Genomic DNA, 15,131 nt, shown 5'->3' on the forward strand with positions numbered 1-15,131 from the left:
GAAGCCAGTTTTGCCTGGCGATACGCATGGGACGTATTACCCGCACACCATGATCGCCCTTGTCTGTATTTGATAAGTATCTTGTATTGTCTTTGCCACATTTATGAATTGCATATGTACTTGACGGTCTCTCTCATGTTCTCATATTTGAACGAGGTGTTTGTGGGTATGTGTATTGGACTTATTATTTTTTGATCCATACACTATGTTGTTATTGTATACAATGTTTTAAGTTATTGGGCTTTTTTTTATTTTATTAATAAACTGTTAATTTTAATCAATTGGATGTGCAGCCTGGGTATGAGGCGTTTCTTTTTCTCTATTTTTGCGTACACCCCCCCAACTGGTTACCACCTTTTTGTACTCTTACTGCAGACTGATAGCAATTCTTTCATAACTTCTAGTAGAAATAATAAAGGAATGGCACAACAAAGAGCCATAAGAATAGATGCTCCAGAATTGTTATTACATGGGGGATGCATGTAGCTATTAAAAAAGGCATGTCAGGATTGGTGAAAGGTCCTCTTTAAGTAGCCCTTAATATTAGTGGAGAAATATGGGCCAAATCCTGGAAAACTATCCCATAACATTTTCCCTCCTCTACCAATTTTGGCACATGTGTTCCAGCTGGATAAAGTCCTATACGTATCCTCCGTCAGTCATAATTCATCACTCCAGAGGATATGTTTCCGCTGCTCCATTGGTGAGGTTCTTTACACCAGTCCAAGTGACACTTTATGTTTGTTAATCTTAAACTTCGGGTGTAACATCAAGTTCCTTGGTGGCAGGCGAGACAGAATAAGCAATGCTACATATTTTCTTAAGGTGTGAAAACATCTTCTAGCTATTTACTGGTCTCTTTAAATCTGAAATATTTGAAATATTAGGCTTCGTGAAGGATCTTTATAATACTACGCCAAGTAATTGCTATTTAAAGAGGTATTCCGGTCTTAGCCAGCATGATAATTGGGGAACCTATTACAAATGTTGTAGATATATTATGTGCCTAGAGGCCTAAACAATCTCTTTTCTGTTGCTTACACAGGATCCCACATTATGGAGTCATGAGAGAAGAAGACATTATCTTCATGAGTTATCCCTATTTCCCCCATGCTAGTTGCCCTTCATCTTCAGATTTCCCTTCTTTTCCTGTAATAAACATCACTTCTGTTCCTTCTCATGAAAACACACCCATTGTAACTAAACCTGACCCCTCCTCTATGTCACCCCTAAAATCTTCCTCTGTGGCCCCTCAGGACTGCCCTTCTTCATCAGAACTTCCCTCTTCTATGTCACTACTGAACTTCCCATCCCATACTGAATGTTCTTCCTCTACACCTTTTTCTTCGAGATCCCAAGATTCGTGTTCACCTCAATCACTTGAGAACCACTCATCCATACCTGATTATGCTGACTTTACATTGGGATTTAGAACTGTAAGTCTGAACCAAACTGAGTATTCCCCTTCATTATCTTTAAATGGCACCTCCACCTTTCATACTTTGAGCCACTCTTTATCTCAGGTGAATTTCTGTTCTACAACAGACCCTCTCTCTTTTTCCTCTACATCACCTTTGAAGTGCTCGTGTCAACCTGAAAGCTCGACTACATCATGTCAGAACCCTACTGCCATACCCCAAATGATGTATTCATCTCTATCAACTCAGAGCTGCAAATCCATATCTAAAGAAACCCAATCTGAGTGTTCTTCTATGCCACAAATTAATGGAACCTCCGCGTCCAGAACCATTGGCCAGTCTGTATCACCTCTGGATTTGTCTTCTTGCTACTTTACACCTCCAACAGAACACACCAGTGACTTCTCCCCTATATCCATATCTGATAGCTCCAAATTATCTGTACATGTTGGATCCTCCACATCAGTACTCAACTGCCAGCCAGCCAACCAGTATGTTAAATCCATATCTGATGACTGTTCCCCTGTTGATATCCCCTGTGTCTGCACTTGTGAGTTTCCCACTGACTTCCCACCTGAGATCTCCTCATCTCACCTCACTTATTGCCCATGTTCTCCGCTCAAAAATGACAATCATGTGTCTTCTAGTGTTGCCTATTCATCTCTTAATCATTTTGAAGCCTTCTGTCTTAGTCTACATGAAACCCCATGCATTTTGCAGTCAAAGGACTATTCAGATCTATCAAACAACATCACTCCCATTAATGGTATCATTCCCCCTCACATGAATGCTACAACCGATCCAAGGGGTACATTTACCTCCACTAAATGTAACAGCACAAACATGGACCCTCTCAGTCCATGGTCTACTCAGAGCTTTCAGTCTTTAACATCTCCTGAGATTGATGTGGTTTCCACCAATGATCAGCTATCCAATGATCATCTACCTCTCAATGGACAGTATTTTCATCCCTGCAGCTGCTCTCTTCCCAACTCTGTTGACTCTTTAAACAAAAGTAAAGTTCTGAATTCTTCTTTTTCTACTAACACTCCTCCAACCCCAAACTTTATTTGTCCTAACTCTACAAACCAGACTGTGTCCACCAGTACTCATGAAAGACATCCGAAAATGCTCTCTAGCTGTCCTCATATCTTCCCCTCCGAAGAGACACCCAAGTATCTTCCATTTCCTGAAGAAGAGAACCAAGTCCAAGAATGTGAAGTATGCAAGGCATCACTGGAAAATAAAGTTCGGTGAGTAATACTGTAACAAAAGATGTATGTGCCACAGAGGAAGACCATGAGGCTGTTATGTGCCCTTAAAGAAAGGGGGACCAACCCTGGCTGTTCCACCACATTTGTTATTGGCTAGCAAGAACCTATCCATGACCTTCTCCTCCAAAGGAACTGCATTGTTATCAAACACGAGTCATGAAAAGGGGAAAACAAACACCAGGTTGTTCTGTGGTGGGTGGCAAAACTGGGCACCATAATGGTGTACCCATTTTAATATCTTCTTTGCAATTGGCTTTTTTAATATATCTTTCTGTTATCCTGTTTAACCACTAGCATGGATCAGGACAGACAACTGTGTGAAAACTTCCTAGACTCGCTCTCTCGTTTCGAGGATTGGCTACAGATTGCTCAGATAACCACATCTCAAGGAAACCCATACAGGACAGTTCACCAAGAAGCTAAGCTGGCGTTGAGGAAGTATGAGGTAACGATTACAAGAATTTGGTTTGGTGTAGTTTTACAAATAATCCTTTTCTAACCTATATTCCCACCATCCTAGGTCCTACTGACAGACATACGGGAGAAATTATTAGACCTGGAGTCTCTAAATAGACAATACTGGAGAGTCGCACAAACTGCTCAGCCAATGCTGCTTCCAAGTGTCCTCCGGAGTAGGATGCAGGAGGTCAACACATTATGGGACAGTCTACAGGGGGAGGCAGAGACATTACACAGGACATTGAAGGTACATAGAAATCTTTACACTTAACTAAGTCAACAGTAGAATATGTTAGGATGCAGCTGATGATTTTAGATAATCTTCCCATAGTCTCGAGTCCAGCAGAGGGAAGAATTTGAAACTGACCAGGATGACATGAAACTGTGCCTGACGGAGATGGACCTAGAGTTATCCAATGTAGAGTATATCTATGGAGGCAACTCCACAGAGAAAATACAACAACTTAAGGTAAGGTAGTTGGAACAAGATTTCAGTGTATGTCTTGTCTGGGTTTTTTTCTTCTTAAAGGCTATGTACACCTTTGGGGGCATTTTTTATTATTGCATTGTGCTGATTTTGAGCTAAAAATAATTTTTTCAATTGGTCTATATTAAAGCTTTTCAGCACTTTTATCTGTACCGCCTTGAGATTCTCTAGTAGCAGCCTCTGTATTTTTAGGATACTTTCACACTTGCATTTGGTGCAGATTCGTCATGGATCTGCACAGACGGATCTGTTCAGATAATACAAACGTCTGCATCCGTTCAGAACAGATCCGTTTGTATTATCTTTAGCATAGCCAAGACGGATCCGTCTTGAACACCATTGAAGGTCAATAGAGGATAGATCCGTTTTCTATTGTGCCAGATTGTGTAAGTCAGACGGACACCAAAGCGGAATGGAGACTGAACTGATGCATTCTGAGTGTATCCTTTTCTATTCAGAATGCATTAGGGCAAAACTGATCCGTTTTAGACCGCTAGTGAGAGCCCTGAACGGATCTCACAAACGGAAAGCCAAAACGCCAGTGTGAAAGTAGCCTTACTCTGCACCATTAGGCAGCTCAGCTGAGAGCCCCTGGTCTCTGATCTCTAACCTTATAAACACTCATTGTAGCTCAATTCTTATCTTACTGATAAGAATGTGGTTATAACTTGCACAAAATGAAAGTGAAAGTACCATGCACATAGACAAACGGTTAACCCTTTGTGACAGAACTGTGGAATCTTTTAAATAAAGACCAATTGAAAATAAAAAAGATTTTTAGCCCAAAATGAGTAAAATGCAATCATAAAAAAAACTGCCCCTGAAGGGGTACATAGCCTTTAAGGTTGGAAGATGATTTAAAAGGGTTTTCCAATTATTAGTTTTTTACTAATGACCTCTCCTTAGATCAGCTGTTTTTAGGGGGCAGTGGCGCTCCTATGAGTGTCATGGCCTTCTCGCAGCTTTCCCTAGGTTGGGTGACGACACGTTCATTTATCACGTGGCCTAGGAGCAGCTCAGCTCCATAAAAGTGAATGGGGCTGAGCTGCGATACCAAGCACAGCCGCTATACAATGTACGATGCTTTGCTTGGTGAGCTGAGAGAAGACTGTAGCGCTGACAAGAGCCCTGCTGCCTTCTCAAAGAGCTGATCGGCGGGGTTCCCGGGTGTCAGACCCCCATAGATCAAATACTGATGATCTTGGAAATCTTGGAAAACCCCTTTAAAATGTCTTCATGATATGCAAATCATGGAAGGTAAGGGGCATATAGGAAACCAGCCTAACGTCCATCTCTTCTTCTTTCCTTAAACTGTTGGATCACTTTAATACCCAGGAAAGGACTTAACCGGATGGAGCAATTCACTTATAGTACCCTCCTTTACCCACAATTTTGGTTAGGGTTGAGGTATTAAGCTGACCCCAGGACTTAGGTGCCCTAAGCTGGTCAAGTGTTTGTTTCCCTGGATAACATCTAGCGGTTGAAAATATGGCTACTACCGGCAAAAATTAAAAGGAAAATAATTTTAAATGTACCCGGAAGGGTAAAACGATGAAGAACTTGGATTCTGAAACATGGTCCAACCAGTGATTGGTAAAGGCGGTGAGGTAGAATCAGGTATTTGGTACTGTGGGACAGAAATTAGCTGGTCAGAAAAACCAGGGGTCAGTTAGGATAGATCAGGCGAAATCAAGTAGCAGAACCATGGAGAACATGTAAACACAGTCAAACAAGCCAGCGGTATGGTAATGGAGGTCAAAAACAATAAGAATGGGGTACAGTATAGAATCCTAAAAAGTAGTTGGGGAAGCCGGGTCACAACAGTTCAAATATCAAAGAAGACTACACCCAGTATCCTTGCCTGCCCCACCACGAGACTCATTGTGACAGCAGCTGAGACAGGGAGAAGAGACGGTGCTACCAAATATAAGGGTGTAAAGAGCAGCACTACTCTTGTTCGTAAGTTGTTAAAAAAAAATCTAACTTAAACAATTTGTTTCAAATCATTTATGGGTTTTAGCAGAAATTTCAGCGTTTCTAAATATTTTTATTATGCACAATGCTTACAATACCAGTGATGTTAGCAGTGTTTTACATCGGGCATTTGCCAGTAGTTATGTTACAGCTTGAGTTGATCATTTATTCTAGGCCTTCCAAGAAGATGTTTGGAGCAACATGAAAAGGGTGGAGGGTCTTCTAGAGCGAGGGGACCAACTGATGGATAACAGTGATCCTCTGGACGCCGTAGACCTAGAGGTGGAGATGACGGAGCTAGGGTCGTACTGCCAACAGATATATATTCGTCTCTCTCGTTTACAGAAGAGACTTGTGAGCACCAAACTGGTATGTACAGTATAAATCCACTTATGCGTAGTGTATGGTGCAGGTATCATTGATGTGCTTTAATAATTTGAGCGTTGCCTATATTATTTCTCTTACTAACCGATAAGACGCAGAGATATAGATTTGAAATGTTGGTCTTTAGGTCTTTATGTCACTGATGTCTGTACCCAGTCCACTCCACCATGTCTTCCTGCGATTACCAGTTTCTGCAGGCTTCTCCTAGCTCCTGCCATCCCTGCTTTTTGGAAAGGGAAGAGATGACCATGCACTGGGCCTAGCTATCGTTTCTCAAACTCAATGAAAGTGATATAAATTGTATTAGTAGTTAAATATATTATTTCCTACCTAGCATCAGTTAACAATAATGTAATATTAAAATAAAATATTTCTTAATTTTCTCTTGAAGGTATTTGAGGATGACTTCCTAGATGGTGCCATAGAACATCTGTCATCGGGTTCTTCAGATGTGTTTTTAGATCTGGACCTTGAAGATGGAGAAGTTTCAAGCCCAATTAATGATCCGTCTACCAGTGAAGCCCTGCCGGTGGATCTGGAGTGGGACCCATTAGGTGATGTTGGAAGATCTAGTTCTCATGATGGACAAGAGTCTTTCTACACAGCCACCTCTGGTATGCAACTTTTGTTTGTCTTCTACTCCAAAAACCATCTAGCCACACTTTAGAATGGCAACACATACTATTCCTTCCCTAGCACCCTGGAAGCTTCCCCAGACAAGTGAGGGATCTCGAAGCAGTCTCAGCTCATACTCTGGTATTACTTATTCCAATATGAGAAGACAACAAGTCAAGGAACCTCTGGACGATATTCATACCAACCATGCTCCACCATTGGACAGTTGTCATTTAGAGTGGACTGAAGAGCAGACTCATGGGCAAAGATGGATGGAAACTACATCAGTAAGTACAAAGGTTTCTCTCCATGTCTTAATGCCAATTTGCTTGTAGTGCTAGTCTTCTATTGTGTGTCATTTACAATCAGGGGGACTTTACGGGTTTTCAATAGACATTATCTTTCACCAGAGTCTGCTTTTTACCCAGCTCCTCTAGAGATGCTGTAGCTAAAAGTGGAGACCTCCAAGGCCAAGTTGGGGGGGGGGGGGGGCATTTCACTAAACCAGTCCACCCTTTATCAAACTTATATAGAAACCTTTATATGGAGACATATGATTTTACTAAATCCTTCCTTCTCATGGACGAGCGTATCATTTCTAATTAAAAAAAACATTAAACATAGAAAAAAATATATATATCACAGCACCTTCAATCCTATTTTACCTCATATTACAATTAAAACTAAAGAAATATTCCCTCTGTGTCCCAGGAGATCAGTGATGTCCCCCTTTCACTTTCTCACTGCCCATTGTCTGACTAGAAGACAACTGGCCGCAGGAGACGCCTCCTCCTCTGTCCTTTCGCTGAAATTGGAAGAGATCAGCGATAGACTACCCTGCATTCTCTGCACGCTTTCTACAAGACTCTTTGTTTCCAGAACAAGTGAAAAATTCTTAAGTGAGGGCAAAATTATCATCCGTTTACTTTGAGACTTTATGGTGGTCATTTACAAAGACCAGTTTTTTACATGTGCGCCTCATCATAAAGTAGGCACACCTTCGGCAGTCCATGCGTCTGGAGTAAAGACTACTCCAGCCCCTGACTAGAGTAGTTTCTACTCCCCTTTATGCCTGATTTGCTGGAGCTGAAGTCCTAGCCCCGGACCACTTGGGAGTAACGCGGATGGCCTAAAAACGCCCATGTGACAAAATTCTGTTGCACAGGCATTTAAAAAGTTGCTAAATTGCGACTATTTTTACTACAAAAACTGGTGTAAAAATGTTAGTAAATTACTCCCCCTTCCCCCCTCATGTTCCTTTAGCGGGATTAGAAAAATAAGTCTGTTTTTTAGTGAATTGTAGTTCTTATTTCAGCGACTATGGTTTATTGTACTTATCTCGTACTACAGCCTGTACCCTTCTCACCCTACAGGCACGGCACAGCTCTCTGCTACACCTGGAGACAGGCATGGCACAAGACATTAAGACCTGTTCTGGTAAATGTCCTACAGGCATGAAATGTACGTAGAAGATCTGACCAATATGTGGGACTTCCGGGTTCTTCACAGGCCCTATCACCACTCTGGGCATACTTGCCTTCCCCCTTACATAACATTTCCAAAACTTTGCATTGTGCCATTCCTCTCTTAATCCTTCTAAACATTTGTGAATAAATTGACCACTGGGTGTGACCAGTTGGGGAACATGTCCCTACACAGTCTGACACTATGCAGTGCCACACTGAGCAGGGACAATGCCCCAAATGTTAACACCTGGTTATCAGTTTATTGATACAGTACTAGGAGGCATAACAGAGGAACAACACCATGCAGGGTTATAAGAATGGATGCTCCAGAATCGATATTTCATGGGGAATACGAGTATTTACTAAACCAGACATATCTGGAGAGTGAACAGACCTTCTTCAAAGCAGAACATTAAATATTTCATAACCTTACATTGTTTAGATCCTTCTAGGAGGATGACAATTACAATATGGTTCAAATTTTTTACTAGCGATGTAATTCTCCCAACCACCACTAGGGGGAGCATATGCATTTACACAGCTCTTTAATGGGAGCTGTACCAATGGAGTGCTCTCCCCCTAGTGGGTAAACTAAGGGGGCAGTAACTACTAAAATATGACTTTTAATGAATAAGGAGTAAAAAACGGCCCCTACAGACACACAACAATAAAGATACATACAAACATATACTGGTACAAAAATACGACCAGTAAGTAGAGAAAATGGCAGGTATGAGTGGTGGACTGGACCGATATTGCAGGCTGAGCACGGCTATATCACATGTAAATGAGTAAGCCCTAGTAACTCCCTGCTTGACCTGGTCCGCCCTATAACCAAAATCCTCTGGACGGGGTCCAAAAAGCCCCGCAAGGGGTGGCCCAGACAGGAACTCTTAACCTATATAGATGACCCTGATAAGGCCCTCACAGGTGGAAAGAGAAAAAAAGCGCCCAGAGGAACAAGGAAAACATACCATTACCCAAAAAAGCGTAACCCCACCAAAGAATTGGGACACTTGAGTATTCCTTTCACCTTATCCTCCCTTTGGATAATTCTTTGGTGGGGTTACGCTTTTTTGGGTAATGGTATGTTTTCCTTGTTCCTCTGGGCGCTTTTTTTCTCTTTCCACCTGTGAGGGCCTTATCAGGGTCATCTATATAGGTTAAGAGTTCCTGTCTGGGCCACCCCTTGCGGGGCTTTTTGGACCCCGTCCAGAGGATTTTGGTTATAGGGCGGACCAGGTCAAGCAGGGAGTTACTAGGGCTTACTCATTTACATGTGATATAGCCGTGCTCAGCCTGCAATATCGGTCCAGTCCACCACTCATACCTGCCATTTTCTCTACTTACTGGTCGTATTTTTGTACCAGTATATGTTTGTATGTATCTTTATTGTTGTGTGTCTGTAGGGGCCGTTTTTTACTCCTTATTCATTAAAAGTCATATTTTAGTAGTTACTGCCCCCTTAGTTTACCTGTCTTGTTCCAAGAGCAGTAATCAGGGAGACACTCCTGTCTTCATCTGACTGACCACCTTTAGTCCTCTCCCCCTAGTGGCCACTAGAGGAAGTCAGACATATCTTGTAAGCTCGGTGGCCTTTCTACTAGTATTAACCTGGGCTTTATTTTTTTAAGGAAAAGGTGACAGTCCTCCATAAAACATGTACAAATGACATCACTGCATCTTGTGGACTTATAATTCCCCTTCCCCCTTCCCCTTCCCCTTTCTTCCTGGTTCTCAGTTTCCCTCTCCACAGATCAGGCAGACTCTGAATACAGGATGGACAATCATTTTGCTCTCCATGGATATTCCTGGAATGCCGAGAGTCCGTTAATTTCCCATGTGGAGATGACTGACAGTCGGTCACAACCAAACTGCTCTGGGCAGAGGAGACGTCCGCGAAAGAAGAAGAGGGCGGCAAAGAATCAGGTGAGATGCCCATTGACATACATTGGTACTTGAAAGTTTGTGAATTCTTCAGAATTTTTTATATTTCTGCATAAATTTGACCTAAATCAGATGTTTACACAACTCCTACAGGTAGATACAGATAACCAAATCAAACAAATGAGTAAAAAAAAATAGACTTGGTCATTTATTTATTGAGAAAAATGATCCAGCATCACATGTCTGTGAGTGGTAAAAGTATGTAAACCTTTAGGATTAGAAGATAATTTGAAGGTAAAATTAGAGCCAGGTGTTTTGAAAAAAATGGAGTGACAATCAGGTGTGAGCAGGTGAGATTTCTGAGGACCTCAGAAGAAGAGTTGTTGATGCTCAACAGCATGGAAAAACTATCTCTAAAGAGTGTGGACTCCACCAACTCACAGTCAGAAAGATTGTGTACAAATGGAGTAAATTCAAGACCTTTATTGCCCTCACCAGGAGTGGTAAGCCAACAAAGTTCACACCAAGATTTAGGCTGAATCTCAAGAGAATGTCATGCAGCAAGACCATGAACCTAAGCACACAATTCGTTCTACCAAAGAATGATTAAAGAAGAATGAAGTTAACATTTTTGAAGGGCCTGACCTTAATTCAGGAGAAATGTTGAGGAAGGATCTAAAACGAGCAGTTCATGGGAGGAAACCCACCAACATGACAGAGTTAATCTGTTTTGTATGAAAGAATTGGCTAAAGTTCCTCCAAGCCAATGTGAAGGAGTAATCAACAATTACTGGAAATATTTAGTTTCAGTTATTGCTGCACAAGGGGGTCACACAGATACTGAAAGAAAAGGGTCACTTACTTTCTCCACTTACAGACGTGTGATGTTGGATCATTTTCCTCAATCATTAAATGGCCAAGTCTATTATTTTTGAATCATTTGTTTGATTTGGTTATCTTTATCTGCTTTTAGGACTTGTGTGAAAATCTGATGTCGTTTTAGGTCAGATTTATGCAGAACAAGAACACATGCAGGACTTATCTGGTTATGGATTGACTCCAGGATTGCACTTCAGTTCAGTCCATATCCTTCCCTGACTGTAGGGGGCAGCATTTTGTTGCATGTGGCATCAATCCCGGCACTAAAGGTGACCTTACACGTAAGAGCCAAGTCAGTGTATTTTGGCCGGCCGTCTTATGTGTACAGGGATATGCCAAATTCCCTTTGGTAGGGAAAGAAGGATCAGGCGTGTTTATTTCATGCTTGATTCTTTGTTCTCATGGGAGGTAAGCTGAGCAGAGCATGATTGCGTACGGCCAAATGAGCATTCAGCTGACACATATCAACGGTGTCTGGGCAGCTAAAATAGGAGCTGTCACCTTTCCTGACATGTCTGGTTTAGTAACTACTTGCACCCCTATGTAATAACAATTCTTCAGCATCTATTCTTATGACTCTATGTTGGGTCATTCCTTTATTATTCCTGATAGAAGGTATGAATGAATTACTAGCAGTTTGCAATGAAGTCCCATCTGGGTTTTACCAGTTGGGGGGGTGTCTCTGCACTGTCTGATATTATCCAATCAGTGGTGCCAGTGTCAGACTGTGCAGGGACACACCCTCAACAGGTAACACCCAGCTGGACCTTCACTGCAAAGTGCCAGTAATTTATTTGCGGCTTCTAGCAGGAATAATAAAGGAAAGGCATAACACAGAGTCATAAGAATAGATGTCCGGTATTGGTATTACATGGGAAATGCAAGTAGTTACTAAAACTGACATCAGGAGAGGCGACGGCTACCCTTTAAGATCTGCTCTGATGGCATAGACCAGCACAGAAAGAAGAAGTTGCAATCTGTATTTAAAGGGGTATTCCAGCACATTTGAAAGAATGTTCCTTGGCCTGCAAATGGTAAAAAAAAAACACAATCCTATACCCACCTCGCCAATTCCCTGGCAGGGATGGTGCCCAGGTCCCAACTGCGCTCCACTTCCAGCCCCTATTTTCAACTTTGGAATGTGATCAGCAGGGGATAAGAGCGAGGTGAGCATAAGATTGTTTTTATTATACTGTTTGTAAGCTACGGAGCATGTTTTCACCTCTGACAGTAGAGAAAGGAGCATTTATTAAAAATATTTCTATTTGTCCACTAGGGGCAGCTGTTCCCATGAGTTGTCAGCCTGTCACTAGGAGCAGTGATGTCATCATTTTTAAAGACATAATAAGTGGAAACCACTATAGCCGTACTAGATCTTGATTCTATAAATGATCTTCATGTTCTAGGATACAAAGGGGACCCTGAAGCCTACAAAGCCAGACGTGTCAATTCTTATGGAGAACGGGTAGAAATCTCTTTGGTTTTATAATGTGGTGATTTGTACAATTGTATTTCAAAGGGTTTACAGGATTAGTAAAACAGCACCACGCCTGGCCGCAGGTCGTGTCTGGGCAGTGCAGATGATTTTGTGCAGATTGGGACTGTACTTGCGTTGGTGCTAGCGAAGGACACACACAATATTTTGAAAATTTCCCAGCACCCAAATTGAATCTCGCAATTAAAGTATGAATTTATTGTGGAAAACAACATCCAAGATTTGATCCAGACATGCAGTATGTAACATTGTTTTGAAAGAACCACAGTGTTTCATGCGTCGGATGTTTCAGTCCATCTAGAACCTTCCTCAGTGGCAGTAAATCTGAGATATGCAGATAGTACTAGATCCAGTACGTTGCAAGCCACGATCTGCATATCACAGACTAATTTCCCCTGAGGAAGGTCCTAGGTGGACCGAAACAGTGTTTTTTTCAAAGCAATATTACATACTGTATGTCTGGATCAAATCTTGGATGTCATTTTTTACAATAAATTGATACTTTAATTGCAAGATTCAATTTGGGTGTTGGGAAATTTTCTAAATATGGTATTGCAGATGGGACATGGGTCACAGCTTCAGACCACAAAAATGATCATGGGCAGGGGTAATGGGGCATTGCAGAATATGATGGTAGGCCCAACCCCTGATAATGTTTATTAAAGGAGTTTTCCAAGTTTAAGGCTCCTCAGCTCCAAAAATGGAAGAAAATGAGCTTTTGAATATATAGTACTTATGATAACGATTTTCCATAAGTAACATAAGGTCATGCACAATATGTTCAGTAACTAACACTCAGATCTTTGCCTTCCCTGTCAGGGATGACTTATCACATCTGGACCTACAGGAAACCTCCTACAAACCTTCATGTTCCCTTTGCGTCTGGATTAGGCGTCTGGTCTTTGCCTCAATCTTGTTCCTGGTCCTGGTTACCTCTTTTTTCTTCCCATGGGATCATCAAACCTGCCCTTCCAAGAGCTTCTCTTGGTCTCTGATGCTCACATATGTGAATGGACCTCCACCAACATAGAATAGGATTTACGTGGCAAAGGTGCCACCTGAGGAAACGTATGGAACCAGCAAATTACATTCGAGAGTGGTCACCTGCTCTTATGCTCCTGTAAGAGTAAAATGTTGGTACGGAAGCCACTACTATCTATCCAGGTGTAGATATATTCTAGTGTGTTTATTGTATTATAGATGCTTGTGAGCAAATGTGGCCAGACGGGTTCACAAGAATGTGTAAACAGGCTAAAATGGCATGTCCACTGCTACCAAGAATGTTTCCCTATCTGGAGGACCCAATGTAAAACAGGTAGCTCATTGATTTTATTGGGTAGCTTGTAATGCTTCATTCCTCCTGTGGGGGCACTGCTGAAGAATTAAACACTTGCTGCTAGGTTACAGCTAATCATTTAGAGTCCCAGCTGCAGAGCACCATAGGATCGGCTTATTTTTAGGGTACCCTTCTAACCAAAAGGGACTTTCCAATGTGAGCCACCTAATTAAGGGATTCTTTAACATATTTGTTAACAGAATAGTCAATAGACAAGATGCACTTTTTTGACTCAACAATCAGATGTGTCATAAAAGTCATGTGGACTGGATGTTGGGACCCTTACAGATCCTGAAGGAGAAGCTTGTACTACCAAACAACAGAGACACTGTTTTTGTGATGGACCTGAACAATCTTACTAAGAGTTTTTGGAGCTTCAGTTCATGTCGGGTTCATGTAGGGCCAACTGTCCATCCTGGACCTAGGAAATGACCAGCCGATTCCCTGGATTGTTGGGGATCTGGCAGCAATCAAATTTATCAGGTATTATAGAAATGGGCAACTGTATTAAAGGGGTTTTCCATTTTGCATCCAAATCCTTTAAAATAATCATGTATGAAGGTAGCTGTAATTCTGTAATGTATTTATTTTACCTTTATTGCGCTTCTGTACTGGGCTGTGGTCACATGACCATGTCCATGCGGCTATTTCTTATTTCCTGTGATGTTATGTCCATGGGCGGGGCAGTGATAGGGGAGTGTCTAGGTGACTAGCTGGGCGGGAGGAGCTATAAACTAGTTGGGAGTTGTTAGGGGCGGTCCTAGAGCTGGGGCGAGGAAGGAGCAGTGCATCATGGGTTTGGTTGGATATAGCAACAGGAAGTGCTACATACAGGATGGAAACAAACCAGAGTGATTGGTGTACATGGGAAAATTGGATCAGATGAGTCCAAAAAAAAAAAAAAAAGCATGGGGAAGATGTATATGAGTTAAGCAACTACATGAGCATGTCTGTTAAAGGACTTTTCCCGGATTACTATGGTCTTTAATTCAGCCCACTTTTTGTAAGGTCCTACTCCTTGGGACTGATTCATGGTGAGTACGTCAGGGGATGATTGTGATGAATAGAGTGGAAGAATATATTGTATATACGTGTGTAAAGTATATTTATTAAAAGCCCTATTGACTGCCTATTATGAAGATAGTCTATGCTGTGTATATAGCTCTTGTAGCCCTCTTGTTTCTACCTCCCAAGATGTATGATGTTCCCTGTAATCATTTTCATAATAAAAGAAAAATAAAGTCGTATTACAATTAATCTTTGCTCTTAAATCAAAAACTCAATATAATCATGAATGTTCCTCTTCTTCATCTACACGGTTTGTTGCTTGTTAAAGCAGCAGTTCGTGCTCCAGAGCTGCTCTAACTTGAGACAGGAAGTTGCGGCTACAGTCAGCCATTTTCTAAGGCAACGGTGGACTGTCTATTGTCACCAAGTCACAGACGCCACCACATACA

At 41.7% G+C, this 15,131-nt stretch overlaps 1 protein-coding gene across 8 annotated transcripts in view; it reads left to right on the top strand.

Moving 5' to 3' along the window:
* LOC121009620 overlaps positions 1-14,300 on the top strand; it is a 36,097-nt gene extending 21,797 nt beyond the window's left edge. For 4 of the 8 annotated variants that reach the window (XM_040442849.1, XM_040442852.1, XM_040442853.1 and 1 more), the window contains exons 2-12: positions 1,046-2,671; positions 2,987-3,137; positions 3,213-3,398; positions 3,483-3,620; positions 5,787-5,981; positions 6,388-6,610; positions 6,693-6,898; positions 7,985-8,072; positions 9,819-10,006; positions 12,250-12,308; positions 13,158-14,300. In XM_040442849.1, the coding sequence (XP_040298783.1) occupies positions 1,046-2,671; positions 2,987-3,137; positions 3,213-3,398; positions 3,483-3,620; positions 5,787-5,981; positions 6,388-6,610; positions 6,693-6,898; positions 7,985-8,072; positions 9,819-10,006; positions 12,250-12,308; positions 13,158-13,368 (3,271 nt within the window). In that variant the 3' untranslated portion in view covers positions 13,369-14,300. The remainder of the gene's footprint in view (positions 1-1,045; positions 2,672-2,986; positions 3,138-3,212; positions 3,399-3,482; positions 3,621-5,786; positions 5,982-6,387; positions 6,611-6,692; positions 6,899-7,984; positions 8,073-9,818; positions 10,007-12,249; positions 12,309-13,157) is intronic. The other 4 variants (XM_040442855.1, XM_040442850.1, XM_040442851.1 and 1 more) reach the window with 4 other exon arrangements.
* The last annotated feature ends 831 nt before the right edge of the window (positions 14,301-15,131 follow it).

This window comes from Bufo bufo, chromosome 8, assembly GCF_905171765.1.
Source record: "Bufo bufo chromosome 8, aBufBuf1.1, whole genome shotgun sequence".
Taxonomy (NCBI): Eukaryota; Metazoa; Chordata; class Amphibia; order Anura; family Bufonidae; genus Bufo; species Bufo bufo.